This window comes from Ceratotherium simum, chromosome 12 (assembly GCF_057802395.1).
Source record: "Ceratotherium simum simum isolate JZ-2026a chromosome 12, ASM5780239v1, whole genome shotgun sequence".
Taxonomy (NCBI): domain Eukaryota; kingdom Metazoa; phylum Chordata; class Mammalia; order Perissodactyla; family Rhinocerotidae; genus Ceratotherium; species Ceratotherium simum.
In genome coordinates this window covers 57969713-57997117 of record NC_141911.1, presented here as the reverse complement: position 1 = coordinate 57997117, position 27405 = coordinate 57969713, and the positions used below count along the sequence as shown (strand labels likewise).

At 36.0% G+C, this 27405-nt stretch overlaps 1 protein-coding gene across 5 annotated transcripts in view; it reads left to right on the top strand.

Moving 5' to 3' along the window:
- Nucleotides 1-27405, top strand: part of AFG2A (AAA ATPase AFG2A) — a 347051-nt gene that overhangs the window by 258820 nt on the left and 60826 nt on the right. For 3 of the 5 annotated variants that reach the window (XM_004426516.3, XM_087437655.1, XM_087437657.1), the window contains one exon: nt 22234-22398. In XM_004426516.3, the coding sequence (XP_004426573.1) occupies nt 22234-22398 (165 nt within the window). Of the gene's footprint in view, nt 1-22233; nt 22399-26166; nt 26238-27405 lie in introns of those variants that run through there. The other 2 variants (XM_087437656.1, XM_087437658.1) reach the window with 2 other exon arrangements.

The following is a 27405-nucleotide window of genomic DNA, read 5'->3' as shown; positions in this document are numbered from 1 at the left end:
CATATAAAGTAGAGGAAGATGGGCATGGATGTTAGCCCAGGGCCAATCTTCCTCGGCAAAAAGAGGAGGATTGGCATCAGATGTTAGCTCAGGGCTAATCTTTCTCACAAAAAAAAAAAAATAAAGGTTTGTATGTAGTGGGTTAAATACCCCAGCTATCCAGAAAATTAATATTCTCAGCAATTTGTGTTTGGTGCCACTGGATACTTCTTGTCTGCATGCTTCTTCATCTGGTAGGTGTCGGTAGGTAGATCACCTTACATTTTGATGCACCGATTTTTTTTTCTAATTCGGAAAAATATGTGTCCCTTGAATACTTTACAGTCCAGTGGGGGCATTAGAACGTGTAAACAAATATCGTAGTATGATATATGCAACAGACGTGAACAATGTTTAGAAGTAATATAGAGAATAAAATGACTATTCCTTGTGTATGCAGAAGTGATTTGAGGGAAGAACTAGAATTTGCCTGTATTATATGGCATAGGGGTGGATAGGACTGTTCAGATAGAGAGATCAGCACATACACAGGTACAGAGGTGTGAAGGGTGTGCTATTTTCAGGGAACTACAAGGAGCTCAATATTGGTAGAAAGTAAAGAGCAGAGAGGGGTCAGATCATGGGAGATGATGCTGGAGAAATAAGCAGAGGACAGATTATTTCTCCCCATCACCACCACCTCTCACCCCTCACCCCCGTTGACAACTATGAGTTGATTCACTATGTTTAAGTATCATAAAAGTGAATGTATACATGTCAGGAAGTTCTCCCTCCCCACCCCCCATCCCCCTACATTATGGAGAACTTTTAAAAGAGTGAGTTTTATGGAGATATTCAAAGGATTAATTACATTGTTTTCAGCTTTCCTCTGTAGATGATCAAAAAGAAGACTCACTTTTTACAAGTGGAAGAATTAGGATTAGTTCTAGATAAATACTGTTTTGGCTTTGTAAAAGGGCCCTTTAAATAGAAATGGATGAAGAATATACCATTCTAGTAAAAGAACTTAAGTGTGTGTGTATGCATGTGTTCAACTGTTTTTGTTCCGGTTTCTTTACTCTCTTGTGCTCATCATCAAGTACTGCCATTTACTGTGATACATTCTTCCTAAACACTTGCTGTCAAATGCATCAAGTCTTTTCTTGTACTATGCTACAGGCTTTTACAGAACCGAGCAAGCACAGCATTAGACAGATAGCCTACAGACCTCTTGATTTATTTGTTTTAATACAAACACATGTTCACATGTTGTGATACAGAAATCCTTTTTAAAAGAATTATTTTTCAAAGAACAAAGAACACTGTAACCCTAGCACTTAATCCTGTGCCTGGCACGTAGTAGATACTCAGCAAATGTTTGTGGAGTTGAACTACTCTGTGAAGTCTCAAAGTGAGCACTAAAAACTCCCTCAACTCTGAGAGTGACTGAGTATCTTAAAGGTGTAATAGAAATTGAAATGTTGTTTAAAAAGCATTTCCAGCAGTTGAAAAGTGAAGTCGCAGCATATTGTAAGATCCAAATCTTAATTTGGCAAGTATTGTTCTCTTTGCAGAATATAAATACAAATACAAACCTGTCTAAAAGAAATCCTGCTTCATCTTCCTTTGCAAAATGGAGAGGCATTGTCAAAAAGGGGAAATGTCTAATAATAAGTTGAAAACTTTGGGCAGTTCCACTTCAAAGATATCTCTTAAATCGTCCTTTTCAGGTTCACTGCCTCTGTTATTATTCATGTTCTAATTTAAGACCTCTAGATTATATTAGCTTCCTAACTGGAAGTTGCACTTCATTCCTCTGCCACCTCCACACTGCTGCCAGAATTATTTACTTTCTTAAACAGAAAATTGAGTCTGTCCTTTACCTGATTAAAAACCTTTCACAATTTCCTGCAGACTCTGATGAGATAAAGACCCAAGTCCCTGGCATTACCCACCATGTGTAATATAATCATACCTGTGAAGACTTTTTATTACTTCTTCTACCTCCGTATCCCTGTGTTTCTAAGAATCCTCCACCAGTGCTTTCCAAACTTTTTCATGCCATGTAACACATGGAATAATAACCAAAGTCGCTGTCTGACTGCCTGGAGCCTCTGGCTTCTCCAGGCTCCTGGTCCTCCTGAGGACTGAAGGAAGCAATATCCTAAGACCGGTGCAACCTTTGGGAAGGTCTGCCTCACGCTGTGACCATAGTAAACCTTTTGCCTTCCCAGGAATGGTTTGTACATTACTGCACCTTTAATTCTTTTTACAAAGTATGCGCTCTGCCTTTTTTCACCTTAACCAGATAAATTTCCCCTACTTGTCACTTAAGGCCCAACTCATTTGGATCAGGGAAATGTTTCTAGATTTTTTAAGGAAATTTGAAATTCCTCATTTCCAAAGTCTTATCTCAAATAAATTAATCTAGCCTCTTGGAAATGCTCACTTTGCGTTTTCTGATGCATTCTTTTATAATTATATAACTGGCATTCTGTTGTAATAATTTTAAGGTTAGAAAATTACCTACTGTACCAATAATGATTTTATTTTCAAAAAGTACAAATAAAATAAAATTCTCACTTCATTGGCTTTTTGGAAACAGTTTCCCTCATAGATTATATTCACCATGGGATCAAATACACCTGTGTCAAAAGAGTTACTTATTTAAAGAATGATGTGTGTGGTGCAAATATATATCATTACTACTTACTCAGTTATACTATAAAATTAAAATACCTCAAATTATTTTTATGAAAAGGTTTGCTAAGCTAAAAGCTGTAAGAGAAGAATTATGAAAATTGGTTTCTTTAGTTTAACAAAGCCTATTGCTTATTTTAAGTGTAATTGATCTTGATCGGTAGCACATTCTTCTCTTAACTATTTCTGCCTTTCTAAAAATGTTTTATATATGCATTAGGTAAATATTACTGGTTTTATTTCATTAAATGATTGGCTTTTAGTATCACAGCATCCATCAAGTTGCAATTTGATTCTCACCACATCCTTAAGTTCTTAATTTGGCACTTATTCATGTATATTGTCATCTTGCCTACTACTGTCTTAGCTCATTGATTAAAACTTGCTGCATTTAACTCTCTTTGTACGTTGACTTCTCTCCACTTTTCAAGTGTGAGTCTTAAAGGTTAAGACAAGTCATATACTTCTTTGTATTGCTCATAGTGCTTTGCACAAAAAAGTTGCTCAATTGGTATTTTTTAAATTACTTTTAAAATAAACTACCATGTAGGTAGTTAAGATTTTGTTATTCAAATTTTATATAAAACCTGTTTCTGTTTCCTGGTATCTCTTCAGCAGATACTTCCCCCAACTTAAGTACAATTTATATATTTCTTCATTACCCCAAAAGCTTAATTACCAAATAATACAATAAAGAATGTTCCTTTCAGGGACTTGCATGGTTTTTACTAAATATTGCTTATTTTATTGATCTCTAAAGCTATTCTTCCTTCAGTCTAATTCAACTTTTAAAGATTACTAAATTGCATAAAAGATATTATGAAATTGTATTCCTGAAACGTTGGGAATTGCAAGCTTAAAAGATAGCAGCTAAAGTGAAATCAGCCAGAGAAAGGGAAATGCTATATAGTATCACTTATATGTGGAATCTAAAAACAAACAAACAAACTGATTGTATAGAAAGAGAGAATAGAATGGTATTTGTCAGGGGCTGTGGGGAGGGGGAAATAGGAATATGTTGGTCAAAAGGTACACAGCTATAAGTAAGTTCTGAGGATTTAATGTACAACATGGTGACTATAGCTAATAATACAGTATTGTATACTTGAAATTTGAGTAGATCTTAAGTGTTCTCACCACACACAAAAAAGAGTTAACTATGTGAGGTGATGGATATGTTAATTACCTTGATCTTGATAATCATTTCACAGTATATATGTGTATCAAATCATCATATTGTATGCTTTAAATATATACAATTATATTTGTCAGTGGTTCCTTAATTAAGCTGAAAATAAATAAAAATTGTTAAAGATAGCAGCTAAAGTCAAAGATATAAAACATTTCCAGAAGTCAGCTATGCCATCTCTAGCCTGAGTAATGTGGAGCAACAACATGGAGAGATTTAATAAATACAGATGTCTTCTAGGGCCTCCTCTCTTTTAGTGATTTCTCTATCAGATTTCTATTGAAGAGAGCAAGCATGTTTCTGTAAGTTCTCCTTTCTCTATTTCAAAAGGGCTATGAATTGAGCATTTCGGAGACTATGATAAGCAAGGAGATGAAGAAGTAAATAGAGCGTTGTTAAATAGCCGTTCTTTTTAAACATTGAGATTTAGAAATATAAATCGAGAATCTGTTTTTTAACCTGACTTGTCTACCATTATTCTAACCTCATAGTTTTAGAATATTCATTCTTTCATTCATTCAGACAACATTAATGTCTACCATATGCCAGGCATTAGGAATCCAAAGATTACTAGCATCCCCTATATTCAAGGAGCTCAGTCAGGTACTAGGGATAATTATACAAGAACAGTAATAATGATAATAGCATCTAAATTGAAGCATACATGCCATGTGCCAAGCACTGTGCTGAGCACTTTGTATAGATTATATCATTTAATTCATGCAGTCATCTTCTGAGTAGATCCTAGGACTGTTAAGGATTGGAAGGTACCAAGAAGTTTAAATGATTTGCCCAAATACAGAGATAATAAATGGTGGAGCTAGAATTTTACCCCAGTTAGGCTGATTCTTTTGCCCTCACTTTTATCCTGTGTGCCAAATTACAAGTGATATACTCAGAAGAGTCATAGAATGTTATATAAAAGAGAAGACTTTTAAGCTGAGCCTTGAACAAGAGGTGGCGCTTGCCTGATAGACAAGGAGATAAAATGTCACTCTGAGCAGAGAGAGAAGTGCATGTGAGGAAAAGGAGGCAGAAAGCAGTGTGGTGAGTTTGGCTGAGTGTGAGTGCTTAGGTCCACTTGGAGCCACAGGGTGAGAAAGGAAAAGTAGCTGCAGATGAGGTAAGAGAGTTACACCAAAATTACAGAAGCCTGAAATACTGTGCTTGGATCTGACTTTTTCCCTTGAGGTGCCATTAAATGGTTAGAAAATAGAAGTTACAGTATTTGCAATTAGAATGATCACTTTAGCAGTGATGTAGATAAAGACAGGGAGAAGAAGGAAAGAATAAGACTGCAGGCAGAAAAACAACTAGGAAGGCAGTTGTGATATTCTAGACAAGAGATTATGTTGGCTTGACTTCATTTAGTAAACATTCATTGAGTGCCTTGTATGTGCCATTGCTCAGTTTACAGTGTTGAATAAAAGAACATGATATCCACCATTACATACAGCCTGCAGTCAGTTTGGAAAGAGATGGTAAACAAACACACAAATATTTAATAAAGAAGGTGGAGTAGAAGTGACAGTTTCAAGAGAGATTTAAGAGGTAGCATTAACCACGCCTATTAATCAGTTGAATTTAGAGGGAGGGAGAAATGCCTAGAATAAGTCCAGAGTTTCTTTGAAATAAATCAAAGCTGTTACCAAGGATCCACCTCTCTCCCAGTTTCTGGAACTATTTTCTCCGTGAATCATGATACACTGATATGTTTTTATTAGAGTAAAATGTGAAGGCTTAGTGCTGTTTCTCTTTCCTAGAGGAAGGCACTCCCTACACTCACATACACACCCTTGTTGATCATTTTAAATGAATGAGAGCCAATGGGACCTGGTTTTTCAAAGTGTCTGTTTTAATATTTTGGTCTGAACAGGTATTTTTATGCTAATTAAATTAGATTTGAACATTGATAGAACATGAAATTACAAGTGTTGAATTTCAGAATTTATAAAAAAGAAAAGGTAGCCCTATAATAAGTTTGGATCATTAAGAATCCTTTATGTGAAATACCAGAAATGCTTTTGAGTTCATTTTGTAAAGGTCAGAGGAATAAAAGATAATAGTATTAGTTTAATTAAGTAATGTAATTACTAAAATAGTAATAACACCTGTCCAGTAAAGACCATGTCATATAAGCTGTGGGCATTGCCTTGGGGAAGATACTATATAGAATTGGACCTGGAAGGCCCATTTGAAAGATCATCTGATACAGTGAATTCTTAGTCTGTGGTGCACAAGCAGATTTCAGGTGAACTCCATGGACTTCTTTGCAAAATTGTATGGGGATGTTTTTTAATCTGTGTATTTTGAGGGGAATTCTTGTCAGAGACACATAGGCCTCTCTAATTAAAAACCACCTTCATGTTCACGCCTGAGAAAAGTGAGGCTGTTAGAGGTATAGACTTGCCCAAGGACTTAAATAAGTTCTTTTGAAAGGCAGTTTGCCCTATAATTTTTTTAATAGAGTTTTAATGTAAAGGCTACAATATCTATGACCATGGAGCCAGAGGGTTCAGAGTATTAGGAAGCCGGGACTTGTTTTTTTCATTGAGAGTTGTCATATGTTGATTTTAAAATAACAGAACATGCCATCGTTCAGAATACATTCTTCCACTCTAATATCCCAGAACAGTATTTTTAAAGAAATTCTAGGAAGGGTGTTAACTCATTCAGAGTTCTGCAGGAAGGAAAGGGCTTTCCTACTATTTTTTATGCTAACTTTCACTGACAAGATCGGGCCAGAAAAAGCCTCGCTGGCTGTTGGCCCAGACAATGTTATAATCATTGAAGTGTACTCAACCTGCACTGCCCCGGGGACAGCTACAACTTGGGGGGGTGGGGGGAGCACAGATGCGTGCTGAGTGTTGTTCCAATGACTTAGATGACGTGTGTGCTCTATATCCTTTGCTGTGTTGTTCTTTCAACTATTAGAAAGGAAATTTTAAAATAGCCTAGAGTGAGTTTTCCCAGAAGGGTGAAAAGGATAACTTCAACTTTAAAAAAATAACCAAGCTATTCACAGCTGTATCCCTAGCAACTAAAATAGAGGCTGGCACATAGTAGATGTGTGGTAAATTTTTTTGGTGAAAGAATTATTTAAATTTATTTTGTTACCTATGTCATATTTCAGAACAAGAATTTTTTTCATTTGTCCATTGATAGTGAATATCATATTGTATTGGCAGGATAGTAAAGTGAAAAAGGACTGATTCTACATTTAGAGACCCTCTGATTTCAGCACAGTTTCTACCATTTATTCTGATATTGAGCCTCATTTTCTTTTTTCTTAATAGGGGTATAACAATATCTAATTGACAGGATTTGAAGTAAGATTAAATGAAATACTATATGTGAAAAGTATTTTGTAGATTTTTAAGGGCTATATAAATATTAATCATCTTAGATAAAATTTTTAATAATTTAAAAATATGTATTTAATGTTATCATCCTAATTTCCTGGATCCTGTATTTGTTCTAGGTAGGGGAGAAGTGATTGAAATGTGATTTTGAATTCTATGATAAAGTACATTTTAAGGAGGCTGATCATGCATCATTTCTACGTAATGAACTAATGTTAGGTATGGAGACTAATTTGCAAATAATTGAAGCATTCATTTTTAAACAAAGGCAGTGTATTTACTGTATATTTGTTAATTGACTTTTTGCTTGCTACTTTGTACATAACTTAAGAATTAATAGATATTTGGTAAATACTCACCATGTTCTAGGTATTGTGACATGTGCAAAAAGTATACAATCGCATTTTCCAAAGTGGAACTATGAACTATAATATTAGCTTCTGAGATGTTCTATGATTAGAATTTGGGAATTTGGAATAGAATTTCTACATACTGTTGCAGCTCTCTCTTGGAGATTTTTAATATTCACTAGTCTAGGCTCCAAAAATTCCTACATGTAAAAACCTGTTTAATTTTGTTTCTACCCAGTGTTTCCCAAACTTATTTAATAAGAAAACCTTTCTTCCATTACATCTGCTAACATTTACTAGAGCATTTTATGAAGCACTGGTATGAGATATGATGGTATTGACCCCATGAGTTTTAACAATCTATTTGGAACTCTAAGGTAAATTTTTTAAAAAGAGAGAGAGAGTTGACTATGGTATTGAAATGGTTGTGATACCTGTCACCTATATTCATGGCCAAATCATGGAAATTGATCTGTTACAGCTTATTAAATGAGTACTTTCTCTCACTGACCACTTCTTACGCAACTTTTCCCAAACTGGGAAGAAGAAGAAGATAGTCTAAGAAGGTAATCTGTCCAGATAGAGAAGATCTGAAAACACCTCTAATATCCTTAAGTTTACTGATTTATAAATACTAAGAACCTAACAAATGCAAGTTACTATGTTTTTAAATCAACTTTATTTAGTTAAAATTTACATACAGAAAACTACATCAATTTAAAGTTAATTAATTTAAACATATATGTAAACCTGTGAAACCACCTCTGCAATCAAGGTATAGAACATTTCAGTCAACCCCAAAGGTTCCTTTTGCACCATGGCAATCCATCTTTCCCTCTGCCCCAGGCTCCAAACAACCACTAGTTTGCCTTTTGTAATTATAGATTAGATTAGATTTTTCTAGTGTTTTATATAAACGGAATTATATAGTATGTACTCTTTTAAGTCTGGTTTCATTGACTCAGCACATTGATTTTGAGACTCCTGCATGATGTTGAGTGTATCGGTAGTTTATTCATTTTTATTGCCAGGTAGTATTCTATTATGTGTAGATATGTATTTTGCTTATCCGTTTATGAATTGGTAGACATTTGGAACTTTTACGGTCTGGGGCTGTTGTGAGTAAAGCTGCTGTGAACGTCTCTGTAAGAAGTCATATGGATATATGTTTTTGTTCCTCTTGGGTAAATATCTAGGAGTAGAATAACTGGATTATTATGGTGGGGAATGTTAAACTTTTTAAGAAACTGCTAGTTTTCTAAAGTGGTTATACTGTTTCATGTTCCCATTTACAGTGTATAAGTTCTAGTTGCTCCATATGTTCAATCTTTACTATTGTCACTGTCTTTAATTTTAGTCATTCATATGAGAATGTAATGATATCTCATTGTGGTTTAAATTTGCATTGATCTGATGACTAATGATGTTAAACATCTTTTCATTTACTTACTTGCCAACCATATAGCTTGCTTTGCCTGGATCTGTTCAAATTTTTTGCCAGTTTTCTGTTGGGTTGTTTGTTTTCTTATCATTGAATTTTAAGGGTTCTTTTTATATTTTGGATACAAGTTCTTTGTCAGATATGCCTGTTGTGAATATTTTATTCTAGTCTGTGGCTTGCTTTTTCATTTTCTTAAAGGTATCTTTAGAAGAGAAAAAAGGTTTTATTTTTATAAAGACCAATTTGTCAGTTTCTTTCTTTTATACATTTTGAAGTTTGTAGTTTTATCTCTCATATTGAGGTTTATGACCCATCTCAAGTTAATTTTTGAGTATTGTGTGAGGTAAGGGTCAATGTTTATTTTTTAAATAGGAGTATCTAGTTGTTGCAGTATCATTTCTTTAAATACTTTTCTTTCCTCATTGAATGGATTAAAAATAAAAATCAATTTGGACCTCTTATTCTGTTCTAGTAATATATATTTCTATCTTCTAGACCTTATCACACATTTCTTTAGCATTATAAGTTTTGAAGGCAGGTAGTCTAAGTCCTTCAACTTTGATCTTTTTTTAACTTGCTTTCTCTATTCTCAGTCATTTGCATTTCCATGTAAAAGTCCTTGTGGAATTTTGACTGGAATTGCATTGAGTCTGTAGATATGATATTGAGTCTTCTAGTCCCTGAATATGCTATGTCTCTCTATTTATATGTCGTCTTTATTTTTTTTTTCAACTCCCATGAATCTATGTTTACAAAATTTCAAATACAAATACACAAGGATATATAAACAAGATAGTCACTGAAACTACATTTTAGTGTTCAGTGGTTGAGGAACAATTAAATAAATCATGTATCATACTGTAAGTTATGATTCAGTGATTAACCAGAATGGCACAGAATGGCGCACACACACACATAACTTGTTAAGAAAAAAACACAAGTTGCTGGAGAGTATGAACAGCATTGGGCACTTAAAAATGAACTTAACAATATATTATATTCATGAGAAAAATAGGCATAAAAAGAATTAGAAGGAATCACACAAAACAGTTTAAAGTAGTTATATCGAGTGTTGTAGTAGGGTGAGGTAAAGGTGGAAATATTCATTTTATTTTAAAAAGAAAAATAATAAAAACAGTAAACAGATCCCTGGGGCAGGGAAGATCAGAGAAAAATTCAAGGAAGCTAAAGTTTGGCAGGTTGCTTACGTGTTGGTGCAGTTAATCATTCTAACTGTTGTTTAGAGCTTATTTAACTTCAGTCTTTCTTATTTTCACCAAGAAGATGTCGGTAGAGTCAAATTTCTCAGACATTGCTGCCCATATAGCCTTCCAAACTTATTTTAAAATGTGACGGTCTATTACTAAGATAGAACGGTAGAATGTGTATTGGGTAGACAATTAGCAGTCTATGCTACCTCCCATCTCAACCATCTCTGAATAAAGCCAGTTGCTTAGGCTAAATAACTTGGAGTCTCATCTTTTCACATATCAGCTCTAATTTGTCAGCAGGAATGGTTGGTTCTACTTTAAAAATGTATCTCAAATCCAACAATTTCTCATCTTGTCCACTGCTACAACTCTACTTAAAGTCACCAACATATGCCACTTGGTCTTTTACAACAGCTCACTGATCAATGTCTTTGCTGTTTCTCAAGCATACCCTGCGTGCTCCAACATCAAGCCCTAGATTTTAGCTCATTCCCTCCACTAAGTACTGTGCACTGGAAGATAGTAGGTCTGCGGTCTCTTCCTGTTCCACTTCAGATGTGGAAAGGCCTCTACTGTCAGAGATTTTCCTTGAATTTTCTCACCATCAGACTATTTGTCTCCAAATTAGGGAATATTAAAATTCTTACAACTTTGTTTATTCATCTTCCGTCATCAATACTTTTCTTCAGGGTGATCATCAAGCAGAGCTGCGTGACTATGTTAGAACGAAAATTTTCATCTCTTCCTGGCTTCCATTTTCTTAAACTCATACTAATTTACTCTTCCTTCTTTTGTTCTTCCTGACAAATTTTGTAGAATATAGCTAGAGTTTGGCACATAGCTAGTTGCTTAAGTGTTGGCACCAAACACATACACACGCCTATGTATATTATACATATATATTACACATATACATTTATTATAAATAGTACATATATATGTTTATTATACATATGTTTTATATATATGAATTCCTTTTAGTTTGTTTTTTTTTCTGTCTCTATGTGTTTGTTTATTGTTGTTATTATCTACTACTTAATGAAGGAAATCATACGGTATTTGACCTTCTCCCTCTGACTTATTTCACTTTGCATAATACCCTCAATGTCCATCCATGTTGTCACAAATGGCTGGATTTCATCGTTTCTTATGGCTGAGTAGTATTCCATTGTGTATATATACCTGACCTTCTTTGTCCTTTCGTCCCTTGATGAGCACTTAGGTTGCTTTCAAGTCTTGGCTATTGTGAATAACGCTGCAGTGAACACAGGGGTGCATGTATCTTTACGCATTGGTGTTTGCAAGTTCTTTGGATAAATACCCAGCAGTGGAATAGCTGGATCATATGGTAGTTCTATCCTTGATTTTTTGAGGAATCTCCATACTATTTTCCATAGTGGCTGCACTAGTTTGCACTCCCACCAGCAGTGTATGAGAGTTCACTTCTCTCCACATCCTCTCCAACACATGTCGTTTCCTGTCTTGTTAATTCTAGCCATTCTGACAGGCGTGAGGTGATATCTCATTGTAGTTTTGATTTGCATTTCCCTGATAGTTAATGATTTTGAACATCTTTTCATGTGTCTGTTGGCCATCTGTATATCTTCTTTGGAGAAATGTCTGTTCAGGTCTTTTGCCCATTTTTTAATTGAGTTGTTAGTTTTTTTGTTGTTGAGATGCATGAGTTCTTTATATATTTTGGAGATTAAGCCCTTATCAGATGTATGGTTTGCAAATATCTTCTCCCAATTGTTAGGTTGTCTTTTTGTTTTGTTGATGATTTCCTTTGCTGTGCAGAAGCTTTTTAGTTTGATGTAGTCCCATTTGTTTATTTTTTCTATTGTTTCTCTTGCCCGGTCAGACATGGTGTTTGAAAAGATGTTGCTAAGACCGATGTCGAACAGCGTACTGCCTATGTTTTCTTCTAGAAGTTTCATAGTTTCGGGTCTTACATTCAAGTCTTTAATCCATTTTGAGTTAATTTTTGTGTATGGTGTAAGGTAAGGGTCTACTTTCATTTTTTTGCATGTGGCTATCCAGTTTTCCCAACACCATTTGTTGAAGAGACTTTCTTTTCTCCATTGTATGTTCTTGACTCCTTTGTCAAAGATTACCTGTCCATAGATGTGTGGGTTTATTTCTGGGCTCGTGATTCTATTCCATGGATCTGTATGTCTGTTTTTGTGCCAGTACCATGCTGTTTTGGTTATTATAGCTTTGTAATATATTTTGAAATCAGGGAGTGTGATACCTCCAGCTTTGTTCTTTTTTCTCAGGATTCCTTTAGCTATTCAGGGTCTTTTGTTGTTCGATATAAATTTTAGGATTTTTTGTTCTATTTCTGTGAAAAATGTTGTTGGAACTTTGATAGGGATTGCATTGAATCTATAGATTGCTTTAGGAAGTATGGACATCTTAACTATGTTAATTCTTCCAATCCAAGAGCACGGAATATCTTTCCATTTCTTTGTGTCTTCTTCAATTTCTTTCAGCAATGTTTTATAGTTTTCGGTGTACAGATCTTTCACCTCTTTGGTTAAGTTTATTCCTAGGTATTTTATTCTTTTTGTTGCAATTGTAAATGGGATGGTATTCTTAATTTCTCTTTCTGCTACTTCGTGGTTAGTGTACAGAAATGCAACTGATTTTTGTGTGGATTTTGTATCCTGAAACTTTACCATATTCATTTATTACTTCTAAAAGTTTTTTGGTGGATTCTTTAGGGTTTTCTGTATATAAAATCATGTCATCTGCAAATAGTGACAGTTTCACTTCTTCCTTTCCAATTTGGATCCCTTTTATTTCTTTTTCTTGCCTGATTGCTCTGGCTAGGACTTCTAGTACTATGTTAAATAGGAGTGGTGACAGTGGGCATCCTTGTCTGGTTCCTGTTCTTAGAGGGATAGCTTTCAGTTTTTCACCATTGAGGATGATATTAGCTGTGGGTTTGGCATATATGGCCTTTATTATGTTGAGGTACTTTCCTTCTATCCCCATTTTATTCAGAGTTTTTGCATAAATGGATGCTGTATCTCTTCAAATGCTTTCTCTGCATCTATTGAGATGATCATGTGATTTTTATTCTTCATTTTATTAATGTGGTGTATTACGTTGATTGATTTGAGAATGTTGAACCATCCCTGCATACCTGGAATAAATCCCACTTGATCATGGTGTATAATATTTTTAACGTATTGTTGTATGCGATTTGCTAGTATTTTGTTGAGGATTTTTGCCTCGATGTTCATCAGTGGTATTGGCCTGTAATTTTCTTTTTTTCTGTTGTCCTTGTCTGGTTTTGGTATCAGAGTAATGTTGGCTTTGTAGAATGAGTTAGGGAGCTTCCCCCCCTCCTCAATTTTTGGAAGAGTTTGAGAAGGATAGGTATTAAGTCTTCTTTGAATGTTTGGTAGAATTCACCAGGGAAGCCGGCTGGTCCTGGACTTTTATTTTTGGGGAAGTTTGTGATTACTGTTTCGATCTCCTTACTGGTGATTGGTCTATTCAAATTCTCTACTTCTTCTTGCTCCAGTTTTGGAAGGTTGTATGATTCTAAGAATTTATCCATTTCTTTCAGATTGTCGAATTGGTTGGCATATAGCTTTTCATAGTATTCTCTTATAATCTTTTGTATTTCTGAGGTATCTGTTGTAATTTCTCCTCTTTCATTTCTGATTTTACTTATTTGTGCCTTCTCTCTTTTTTGCTTGGTGAGTCTAGCTAAAGGTTTGTCTATTTTGTTGATCTTTTCAAAGAACCAGCTCTTGGTTTTATTAATTTTTTTCTATTGTTTTTTTAGTCTCTATTTCATTTATTTCTGCTCTGATTTTTATTATTTCTCTTCTTCTACTGATTTTGGGCTTTGTTTGTTCTTCTTTTTCCAGTTCCTTTAGGTGCATTGTTAGCTTGTTTATTTGAGATTTTTCTTGTTTGTTGAGATAGGCCTGTATTGCTATAAACTTCCCTCTTAGAACTGCTTTTGCTGTATCCCATAAATTCTGGCATGTCGTATTTTCATTTTCGTTTGTCTCCAGGTATTTTTTGATTTCTTCTCTGATTTCTTCATTGACCCAGTCATTGTTCAGTAGCATTTTGTTTAATATCCACGTATTTGTGGCTTTTCTGATTTTCTTCCTATAGTTGATTTCTAGTTTCATACCGTTGTGGTCAGAAAAGATGCTTGGTATTATTTCAGTCTTCTTAAATTTATGGAGACTTGTTTTGTGGCCTGACATGTGATCAATCCTGGAGAATGTTCCATGTGCATTTGAAAAGAATGTGTATTCTTCGGTTTTTGGATGGAATGCTCTGTATATATCTACTAGGTCCATCTGTTCTAGTGTGTCATTTAAGGCCAGTGTTTCCTTATTGATCTTCTGTTTGGATGATCTATCCGTTGGTGTAAGTGGAGTGTTATAAGTCCCTTACTATTATTGTGTTACTGTCTATTTCTCTTTTTATGTCTTTTAATAATTGCTTTATATATTTAGGTGCAGCTACATTGGGTGCACCTAAATTTTTTTTTTTTTTTACAAGTGTTATGTCTTCTTGTTGGATTGTTCCCTTGATCATTATGTAATGCCCGTCTTTGTCTCTTTTTACAGTTTTTGTCTTAAAGTCTATTTTGTCTGATATGAGTACTGCTACCCCAGCTTTCTTTTCATTGCCATTTGCATAGAGTATCTTTTTCCATCCCTTCACTTTCAGTTTGTGAGTGTCTTTAGGTCTGAAGTGTGTCTCTTATATGCAGCATAAATATGGGTCTTGTTTTTTTGTCAATTCAGCCACCCCATGCCTTTTAATTGGAGCATTTAGTCCATTGATGTTTAATGTAGCTATTGATAAGTATGTACTTACTGCCATTTTTTAATTTTTTTTTTTACTCAGTGTTTTAGTAGTCCTTCTCTGTTCCTTTCTCCTTCTATGCAGAATTGATGGTGTCTTTAGTTTGACCTCTGTCTGAAAGCTCTACTCTTTAACTCCCCTCCTCCCTCATTTTATGTTTTTGATATCATATGTAACCTCTTTTTTGTGCATTTGTATTCATTACCATCTTATCATGGAAATAGATAATTTTTGCTATTTGTGGTCTTCTCTTTTCCCCTTAAATCAGTCCCTTTGACATTTCTTGTAACACTGGTTTCTTGGTGACAAACTCCTTTAATTTTTGCTTGTCTGGGAAATTTTTGATCTCTCCTTCCATTTTGAATGATAACCTTGCTGGGTAGAGTATTCTTGGCTGTAAGTTTTTTCCTTTTAGCACTTTAAATATATCTTGCCACTCTCTTCTAGCCTGTAAGGTTTCTGCTGAGAAGTCAGCTGATAGCCTTACGAGGTTTCCTCTGTATGTAACTTGTCTTTCTCTGGCAGCTTTTAGGATTCTCTCTTTATCTTTAATTTTGGACATTTTGATTATGATGTGTCTTGGTGTGGGCCTCTTTGGGTTTGTCTTCTTTGGGGCTCTCTGTGCTTCCTGTACCTGGATGTCTATTTCCTTCCTTAGGTTAGGGAAGTTTTCATCTATTATTTCTTGAAATAGATTCTCTGCCCCTTTGTCTCGCTCTTCTCCTTCCGGGACACCTATAACACGGATGTTAGTTCGCTTGATGTTGTCCCAGAGGTCCCTCACTCTTTTTAATTCTTTTCTCTTTTACCTTTTCAGCTTCTGTAATTTCTTCTATTCTTTCGTCCAGCTCGCAGATCCGTTCTTCCGTATCCTCTACTCTGCTTTTGAGTCCCTCTAGTGAATTTTTCATTTCCAGTATTGTATTCTTCATTTCTGATTGGTTCTTTTTTATATCTTCCATTTCTTTGTTCACATTCTCACTGAGTTCATCTATTCTTCTCCCTAGATCAGTGAGCATCTTTAACACTCTTTGTTTGAACTCTCTGTCAGGTAGGTTGCTCATTTCTGTTTCACTTAGTTCCTTTTCTGGAGTTTTGTCCTGTTCCCTTACTTGTAATGTATTCCTTTGCCTCCTCATTTTGCCTCTTTCCCTGTGCTTGTGTCTACGTATTAGGTAGGTCAGCTACGTCTCCTGCTCTTGGATAGGTGACCTTATATAAGTGATGCCTTAGGAGGCCCGCAGTGTGCTTCCCTCAGTTCTCAATGTTCCAGGGCTGACCCCTATGTGGGCTACGTGTGTCCTTCTCTTGTGGCCTGTTTGCTCTCCCTGTAGGCGCCCAGGGAGGCCGAGTTATGCTCCTGGCCAGCTGTTGTAATGCTCAGCTGCTTGTAGTTGTTGTGGGCCCTTCAGTCTCTTTATCAGGTGTGGGTAGCCCCAGCACAGTTGGCTGCAAGTTCTAATACCACATTTGTGTTGCAGTATTTCTTTTAAGTGAGTAGGCCCCCAGTGTGGCAGGTTGTTAGGCTCAGGGGCTTACAGTTGCTATAAGCCTCCAGCCTTTAGGTCTCTTGTCAGCTCTCTGAGGATTGCAGCTGGGTGGTGCTGGCCTCAGGCACAGGAGCACCCAATTGTTTCAGGCTTTGGAAGGTGGGGCAAACCCTCTATGTGCGTCTTTGAGAAGCACAAGTCTTCTGCAGCTAACAAGCACTGCCACCCACAGGTTTACACACACAGTCAACACAGTCCTGCCCCGTGTGCGCGTCCCTCCCTCCTGAAGTGGACCCAGTCTCTCCACGGCGGGAGCCCCACGCACTCCACCCACTCCCCACCCGCTCCTTGTGCATGCCCTCCGCTACTGAAGTGGGCTCAGTCACCAGGCTGCAGAGAATCCAGTCACCAATCTATGCAGGCCCACAAGTTGCCTGAGGGTTTGTTGTTGGGTGGGGCCAGTCTCTAGGGTGGGCTCCCTGCCCTGGCTGAGCTGGATTAAATTGGTGCTCTAGTTGGTGGGGCAGACCTGGGCTAGCAGGCCCCAGAGAGAACTCCAATGGCGTCTGTGTCAGCATGCCCACACCAGGCCACAACAATGGCTGCCGCCAATGTCCCGGTCCCTGGAGAGGTCTCACCTCTCACCGAGTTGCACTTAGGGCCTATCAGGTGAGTTTCCCCAAAGCACTGTGCACCTTTCTTTCTGGTGATTTTAGGCTGCTTTCTGAAACTGGTGAGTTTGCGCATGGGCCCTTTAAGAGCCAGTTTTAATTTCTTTGTGAACCAGCTTTTCTGGGGGTACTCCCCTATGTTTTAGTAGCAGGCAAAGTCAGATATTATGCCACTCGTCTTGATTGTGCTGGGTCCACAAAATGCCCCCAGCGGGGGCACTCCCCGGTTCAGGGCCCTGCTCCTCCAGGGAGGGCTGCATACCTTTGGGCTGCTCCTGGGCGGCTGTGAGGCGCTGCGGCTTGTGAAGATGGCGTTTTTCCTCTCCAGAAGGGAGTTTCTGCCTCTTCCACCTCAATTAGGATTGTCCTTTGTTGCAGGAGTTCCTCTTATCCAGTTTTCAGTTCTGTCTCAGGGGTAATTTTTCCACCAGTAGTTGTAAATTGGCTGTGTCCGTGGGAGGAGGTGAGTTCAGAGTCTGCTTACGCCGCCATCTTGACTTCTCTCCGATATATAAGTCTTCTTTAATTTCTTTTAACAGTGTTCTGTAGTTTTCAGTGAAGCATTCTTTTATTTTTATTCCTGTGTTTTATGTTTTTTATGTTTTACCATAAAGTGTGTTTTTAGAACTTCATTTTCTATTAGTTTGCTGCTTAATAAATAAAAATACAGTTTTTTTATATTAAACTTGTATCCTGTAATCTTGCTAGTAGTTGTTTTGTAGATTCCTTAGGATTTCTGCGTAAACAATCGTCCTCTGCAAATGAGTATAGTTTTACTTTTTCCTCTTCCATGTTGTATACTTCCTTCCGCCCCTGGTTTTTCCTTACTCCAAACAGTAGTACCTCTTATTATAATGTTAATAGAAGTTTTTACCTAAAGAAATTTAGGTTTTAAGAAATTTAAAGAAATTTAGTTTTTCCCTTGTTCTTGGCCTTGGGTAGAAAGCATTCGATATTTTGACATTAATTGTGATGTTAGCCATAGAGTTTTTGTAGATATCATTTATTATATTGAAGAAGTTCCATTCTATTCCTAGTTTGCTGACAGTTTATCATGAGTGGATCTTGAATTTTGTCATATGCTTTTTTCTGCCTGTATTAAAATGATCATATGGATTTTTCCTTTATTCTGTTAATATGGTGAATTATACTGATTGGATTTTGAGTGTTAAACTAACCTTGCATTCCTGGTTAACTCTTACTTGCTTATGTTGATTTATCCATTTTATATATTTTTAGATCCTATTTGCTAGTATCCTTAAGGGTTTTTGGGATGATTTTCATCAGGGTCATTAATCTCTAATTTTCGTTTTTTGTAATGTCTTTGTCGAGTTTTGGAGTTAGTATTATGCTGGCCTTATAAAACAAGTTGAGAAGTGTTGCTTTCTCTCTATTCTGAACTAGTTATATAATTTTGACGTTATTTTTTCTTTGGTAGAATTCAGAAGTGAAACCATCTGGTCCCAGAGTTTTCTTGGTGGGAAGGTTGGTCATTATGGAGTCAATTTTTTAATGAGTTCAGTTCCATTTTTAAAAATAAATATAGAGCTGTTCTAATTTGCTATTTTATTTTGTGTCCATTTTGATAACTGGATTTTTCAAGGAATTTTTTTTTATTGTCTTAAAATTGTTCATATATTGTTCATATATTCTCTTATTATCCTGTTGCTATCTTTAGGATCTGTAGTGATAACCCCTCTTTCATTTCTGATGTTGGTGATTTGTTCTTTCTTTTATTCTTGTTCAATCTATCTAGAATTTAGTCAATTTTTTAAAATCTCTCCAGAGAGTCACCCTTGACTTTGTCAGTTTTCTCTATTGTTTGTTTGCCATTTTATTGATTTCTGCTCTCATCTTCATTCTTTCCTTCCTTGTACTTACTCTTGAAATTTAGGTCATTGATTTTAGACTTCTTTCCTACTATAAACATTTAAAGTTATAAATTTGCCTCTAAGCACCTCTTCAGGTATAGTCTACAAATCTTGATATGTTAGATTTTCATTGTCATTCAATTTGTAACATTTTCTAATTTCTGTTGTAATTTCTTCTTTGACCTACGGTTTATTTAGAAATGTGTTGTTTAATGTCCATGTGTTGGAGGTTCTCCTCTGTCTTATTCTTGTTCATTTCTAACTCTTCTTATAGTCAGAGCACTTATTCTATATGATTTCAATTTTTTTGAATTTGCTGAGTCTTATTTTATGGCTTATCATATGGGCTGTCTTGGTGAATATATCCAGTGTACTTGAAAAGAATATGTATTCTGCAGTTGTTGGGTGTAGTCGTCTATAAATAAATTATAATTAGGTCAAGGTGATTGATAGTCTTGTTCTGATCTTCTCTATCTTTACTGAATTGTTTTCTAGTTGTTCTATCAATAGCTAAGAGAGGAGTGTTAAAATCTCCTATTGTGATTATGAAATTATATATTTATCTCTTTTATCCTGTCAATTTTTGCTTTATATATTTTGAGGTTCCATTATTAGAAACATACATGTCAAGAACTGTGAAGGTTCTGAGACTTTACCTTATTTGAAAGCTAACAAGTCAGCCTGCTGCAATTTCATGGAGGCTACCAAAAGACATGAGACTCCTGGGTCAGAGACAGAGGACAGTTTATTTCCCACAGAATATCATCATTGAGGGGGGGTCAATTCCCCAATAACTAATTCCCACAGAGCAACCATATGAGGTTTCAATGGTTGTATTTTCTGTAGTGTTTTATATATGGGCCCAGCTATATTTTCAGGGTTTTGTGTTTTTGTTTTTGTTCTTTTAATTAAAAGATTTTTTGGTCTGAGTTCCTGTTTTTGTTGGTTTTTGTATTTACTTCTATTACATCTTGTTTCTGGATACTTCATTTTCAAAAGTGCACGTATAGAAATGTGCTGTTTTTCACTATTTATAAGTGAGTGTCTCTTAAATCTTCAAGAAATGTCATTTCTGGTTATACCAGCAACAAGAGTAATTTTCTGAAGATAGAAGGAGTCTACATTTTTGGGATGTTTTATTTCCATTGCTGTTCATTTCTTCCTGAAGATTCGGTTTTCCATCTCGTGTCATTTTCCTTCAACCTGAAGAACTTCCTTTAACGTTTTCTAATAGTGCAGACCTGCTGGTAACAGATTTCCTTGGTTTTCTTTTATCTGAAAATATCTTTATTTTTCCTTCATGTTTAAAGATCTTTTCACTGGGAATAGAATTCTAGGATGACATTTTCATTCCTTTCAGCACTGTAAAGATGTTGTTCTCCTGGTTCTTGCCCTCCGTTGTTTTGATTAATAGTCATTGGTGATTCAAACCATTATTCCTATATTCACTCTGGCAGCTTTCAGGATTTTCTTTATCTTTGCTTTTCAGCAGTTTGACTATGATGTGTCCAGGAGTGATTTTCTTTGTGTTTATTTTGTCTCAGATTCACTGAGCTGGTTATTTTGTTTTTTAAATAAATTATGTCTTTTTTTTTTTTTTTTTTTGCAGGGTAAGATTCACCCTGAGCTAACATCTATTGCCAATCTTACTCTTTTTTTGTTTTTCCTCCCCAAAGCTCCAGTGCACAGTTGTATATCCTAGTTGTAAGTCATTTTAGTTCTTCTATGTGAGCTGCTGCCATAGCATGGCAACTAACAGACGGGTGATGTGGTTCTGCGACTGGGAAACAAACCTGGGCCACCGAAGCAGTGAGCGCCAAACTTTAACCACTAGGGCATCAGGACTGGCTTTCACTGAGCTTCTTTTGTTTCATAAACAAAATTTATGTTTGTTTACCAGTTTGTGGAAATTTCCAGCTCTTTTTCCTTCAAAAGTTTTTTCTGTCCTATCTTCTCTTTGCTTTCCTTCTGGGACTCTAATTACACATATGTTAGACCTTTTGATATGGTCTCACAAAAGTTATCTTTTCATGTAAATCTTACCATTTCACCTTCCTATTTAAAACCTTCCAATGGCTTCTTATTACAAGTAGAATACAATCCAGACTCTTTACCATGCCTTTTAAGGCCTTATAATCTGCCCATGACTCTCTCTCTGACCTCATTTCCTACCTCTTTTCCCTTTATTCACTGTTTCTACCACATTGGGTTTTTTTTCTTTCCCTGGAACATACCAGTCATCCCTGCATTTGCACTTGATGTTCCCTTTATCTTGAATGCTCTTCCCCTAGATCGTCATATGGCTCACTCTTTTGGGTATCTGCATAAGTTACCTCCTCAGAGTGGCTTTCTCTCACTAGCTCAACTAAAGGCTGCCCCATCCCCTCAACAGACACATACACATACACACACACACACACTTTTTAGACCCATATCTCTTTTAATAGCTTTATTGAGATATAATTCATGTACTATAAAATTCACCACTTAAAATATATAATTCAGTGGTTTGTAGTATATTCACAGACGTGTAACCATCACTGCAGTCAATTTTATACGTGTCTATCTTATTCTTGCTATTTCGTAGTACCAAGAACAATGTCTGGTATAGAATGCATACTCAATAATTTTTTCTGATTAGATGAATTCATTAGCTCTAAGATAATTTAGGCATTAGCCTTCAATAAAATATTAGGGAAGTTCATTTGACTACATTCAGCTCTAGAAGTATTCTTTTACCAGAGCTGTGCTATTTTGAGGGCTCTCTAAAACAGTTTAACCCATATCTTAAGAGTTATTACAGGAAGTTACAAAAATATCCTTTTTGATATGATGAATTCACGTCATATACACATTTCCCTAAAAGAGAATAGTCGTCTTCTACTGCCCTGGCAGTAGCTGAGGAGCAGAAAGCCTTTCTGAAATATTGCTTTTCTATTTTCAAAAGTACTCTGACATTGTTTATTTGTTTGAATCTTTGAAATAGCTTATAGAGTCTCTAGTACTTGTGTTATTTACTAATTATGGGTAATAGTGAAATTTTGGACATCGCCTTTCCTGGGGTACCTTTCATGTGGAATGTCACTTCTGAGTTTGGCTAATCACATTGTCCCATCTTCTTTAGGCTTTGATGCGGCCTGGAAGAATTGATAGAATCATCTATGTGCCTTTACCAGATGCAGCAACAAGAAGGGAAATATTTAACCTACAGTTTCACGCTATGCCAATCAGTAATGAGGTTGATCTCGATGAACTCATCCTCCAAACAGATTCGTATTCAGGAGCAGAGGTAAGATAGGTCCCCTCAAAATACCTTGATGGGAGGAAAGTGGTAGCTTGGAGTCATTAGTAAAAAAGACTACTTGATGCCAACTGTTTTAAATAACTGTATATTAAGAAATCAAAACAAGAAATAGACCACACTAAATTAAATCGCATTTTACCTGGCCTCTATTATATCTCAATTGTTTTTACCTGGCTCCTGTTATTTCTCAAAATGTAGTCTTCAAAGAAGTAGCATAATACAGTGGAGAGAACACTGGACTAGAAGTAGAAGATTCTTCTGTTGGGCTTCTTGATACAGCAGCTTCCAACCAGTAACACACTTCTCTAACTTTGATTTCTTGACCTATCAAATGGAAATAATATATTACTTTCCCTACTTTTTCTCATAGAGATCATAAACATGAAATTAGGATATCATGAAAGCACTCTGCAGTACAAAAGACTTGGCATTATCATCTTTTATCATTTTGGAAAATTGTGTCAATCTGCTTGTGTTATAACAAAGATTCCCTCATAAAAACTGTAAAAGAGGGGCCAGCCCCGTGGCTTAGTGGTTAAGTGCGCGCGCTCTGCTACTGGCAGCCCGGGTTCGGATCCCGGGCGTGCACCGACGCACCGCTTCTCCGGCCATGCTGAGGCCGCGTCCCACATGCAGCAACTAGAAGGATGTGTAACTATGACAGACAACTATCTACTGGGGCTTTGGGGGGGGAAAAAAAAGGAGGAGGATTGGCAATAGATGTTAGTTCAGAGCCGGTCTTCCTCAGCAAAAAAAAAAAAAAGAGGAGTATTGGCATGGATGTTAGCTCAGGACTGATCTTCCTCAAAAAAAAAACAAAAAAACTGTAAAAGAGCCAGTCTGCCCTTAACTGTGAAAATATATTCTCAACAAGAACAGCAAGACCTCTGTGAAAATATAACAATTTTAAGTATGGCAAATAAACATTTTTTTCTGTCCTTAGCAACTCTTTACTTAGGCTGTTTTTAGTTACAAAATAAATTTCCATTATAATAATTGTGTAGCTTTTCTACATGCATTTCTTAAGAAAAGGACAGAATATATTCCTCAACACAGAAATATCTTCTGAATACCACTGATAAGGATTTGTACTGGGAAATTAATACTTTTTTAAGTGAGAAGTTGCAGATTCTTTTCAGTCTGAATTATCCAGCAGACTGGGATTTCACATTCTATTTTGCTTCCTACTGTTTTTACCTGTCTTCAGTAAAAACCAAAGAGATTAACACGTACTGTAGATAAATTTACATGTGGAATTGGACTTAGTATATCATGCAGTCAGAGCTAATAACAACCAAAATAAATCCCAAATCTACTCATTGTCTGATTCTTTATTCTCAACTGTGAACTATATATATTTAATTTTCCCCCTTTAGTTTTTTAAATTCCACTGGGTGGGGGGCAGAAGGGGCAAGCCAAGTAGAAAGTAGCTTGAGAAACAGTTAAATGTATTCACCTTCAAGTCCTGTCTGAAACAATAATCTTTATGAGCATCTCTTTGGCATGACCATCTATTAAGTTAAAATGAACATATAGTTACTGTTAACCAACTGCTCCAGCATTTCTAGAATTCAGTTGTTGATGTGAGACCAAGGGGCTGGCATCATGTGTATGATATGTCAGTTTACAGGAAACAGCAAGGAGAAGAAACCATAAATCTTTCTCTTGAGCTGAGTGAAATAGAAGAGCAGTTAGCAAGGTATAAATGTGCCTTTCTCACTTGGGAGTAATTCATGGTAGAGCTGCAAAACAAAAATCAAAGCCAATGAGGTTCTGTCTGGCTGAAAGGAAAAACTCATTTGGTTCCAGGAATTATTGTACCAGCTTGCTAGTTCTTATGTAGTACATGCCTTATTCAGTCTAAAATATAAGCACATTCATTTCTGATTAATTTTATATCAGATCTTCTAAAAATAGTCCCAGGAAAAGTAGCAGAAAATTCTTTCCCTCCTTGAATTACATTTTTATCTCCCATAATGCTTGGGTAGGGGAAGGATATACCCCTGTGGTCCTAATTATAATCATATATTATTATAATTTCATAGACATTTATTCCAGAACTATATCTTAGTAGTTGTTGGGTTTTAATTTGGACAAGGCAGGCTTGTTCCACATTTTTTGTTTTTGGGAGGTTTTCTTCTGAATATTTAGCCAATTTACTCAGGTGCCTTATTGTTTGAGAAGAACTATTATCATTCCTTTTTAAAGTCTTCAAATTAATAAATAGGAAATTTAAGACAGATAAAATTTAGCTTCACATAAAATATAAGATCTCATCTTTTTTCCCCTCTCTTTCCATCAGAATGAAAATGGCGCTGCAGTGTTTGAAAGCCAACATTAGTTTTGATTTTTTTTTTTTTTTGAGAAAGATTGGCCCTGAGTTAACGTCTGTTGCCAATCTTCCTCCTTTTTTCCTTTTTTCTCCCCAAAGCCCCAGTAGATAGTTGTATGTCATAGTTGTACATCCTTCTAGTTGCTCTATGTGGGACATTGCCTCAGCATGGCTTGATGAGTGGTTCGTAGGTTCATGCCCAGGATCTGAACTGGTGAACCCTGGGCCACCGAAGCAGAGCATGCGAATTTAACGGCTACGCCACTGGGCTGGCCCTGATTTTTTTTTCAGTAGTAAAACAAATTCAAAGGTAGAACCTCAGTCACCTGACTCCTACAGACTCAATACTTTACCACTGATGTAACTAATTTATTTCTTTCCCAGGCTAAGGTCATATCCTTCAACACAGAACGTACTACATAGTATGTATTTAGCAAACAGTTAATAAACTGACAAAAAAAAGGAAAAAAGATATTTAAAAATTATATTTAGGAAAAATAGACTTCCCATTCTCATTTGTCATAAGAGGAGCCCTCTTGTAGTAGTGCACCCTGCTACAGACATAGCCACTTTTTCAGAGTTGGAGTGTCTCTGGCCACTTTTGGTATAAAAATGATAACACTGATAATTGTCTTCACAGGAGAGTAGCATATTCAATATTCTATAAAAATTCTATTTAACTGTACACTATTAGCTACATGAGCAAGAATTTGGCCAGGTGTGCCAAAGATAAGGAAATTGCTGGCACTTTTTTAAAGAGCCATAAAATGTTTATTTTAACTGTAGTGACTATTTTTTATTTTTGTTTTTAATTAAAAAGTTGTAGAGAATGATTGGAATGGAGATGATACTGGTACTCATTAAAAGACTGGGAACAGGGAGGTCACTTTTAAAAAATATTTTCTTTTCACTTGGTGCTTTATTTTGCCCGGTCAACATTGTTCCATAAAAGCTTCCACAGACCCCTTATTTGAAATAGCTCCTTATACCTTGTGAATTACTCCATTTTCCCCCCTTGGAGAAAGTAGACAGAGAAATGAAGCATTTTTTTTAATCCTCAGGGGAGTCCCAAGAGGAAGTTTGTCACCAACTGGAAGGGGAATGTGGTCACTAGGAGTGGCTGAAGCAGGCAGCGTCCTTCAGCCATCTCTGCCGCCTGCCACTCCCCCGTGGCCAGAACCTCATTGTCTTTGGCTTCTTGGCTGTAGCTGCCAGTTAACGGAAAAACATGTTGCCATTTAAAAGCAGATGGGAATTCAGTTCAGGAGGAAATAATAAGTCTTTTTTGGTTATAGCTATTGTTTTCTTTTGCTTTGATTTTTGTTTTTTAAGTTATTTGTAGCAAATTCCACTTCATTTATTTGTCTTTTATCAAATTATGCTACTTACTTTAGGAAAACTTTTATCTTACCCACTGACAGGAAATCAGCGATATGCACGTGAAAGCCATAACTGGACCCGTTCCCCGTGTACCATGTGTTTGGGAACAGAGGTGATGAATAAGATACATAATTTCCTCTCTGTGTAGGAATTTGATGACATAGGCCAACAACTGATATCTGTAAAATTTGAGTTGACTGTTTATTTGTATTTGGCTGTTACCCTCCTTTTAGTCATTATCTCATTAAGTGAAACTGATAATATATTTAAGAGCCAGGTATCAATATATATTTTATAAATAATATAGGCAATCATAGCATTTATTTCATGTATCAAGGTTTGAGAATTCAACTTCCAAAAGAGGCAATAAAGTGAAAACAAAGAATTTTAATGTTGCAATTGAGTAGACTTTTAATAGAATGGTAGCTCTTTTCTTTCAGGGTGGTTTTAGGCAACTTCTTTGAACCTCAGTTTCCTCAGTTGTGTAATATGTACGTGACTGAAATTGTTTTGAGGGTTAAACGAGATAACAAATGTAAAAGCACCAAGAAACAATGCCGACCCATGAAGAGTGCTTCATAAATGTTCCTTCCCCTCATCCTTCCTCCTCTTATTAGCTCACTGTTTATATTTACCACTCAAGTATTGAATGATGTTGCTACAAGACGGTAATATGTTTTGCATTGCCTCAGTAACCAGATAATTTATCTGAAAGCTAAATGATAATTGAGTTTCCCTTTTACCCTTTTCTTCAAAATATAATAATCTGCTTAATATGGTGATTTTTAGTATAATCCTATGAATTGAGCTCTAGAAAGTCTTTTTAAAGCAATTTGTTAGAGTTAAATACATTTCACATTGTTTTCAAAAGCTTTAACTTCATGTAAATTTGGTCTATTTGTCTCTATTTTACTAAAATGATGTGTCTTGCCCTGAATTCTGTTTTGTAGTCTAAGCCCTCCAGGGTTGAAAAATAGCTCAAGGTCTTCATGCCAGCTTGACATTAAAAAATCACCTTCTAGTGTGCCTCATTAATTCGAGAAGGGTTCTATTCACTGTGCTTGAGCTATTATAGCTAATAAAGGGAGAGCCTTAAATTACTTTTCTGTCTTGCAGATTAACGGTCCTTCTGATGTCTTCTCTCTTTTCTCCCACACATTGAAGGCAGAAGGAACGATTATAGCCGCTTAGCATGTCTGTACTCTTCCTACATGAAGCATCTTGTGACAATTTTCCCCAAACTAAAAATCAAGATCAATATATTAGAATCTGGCATAGAT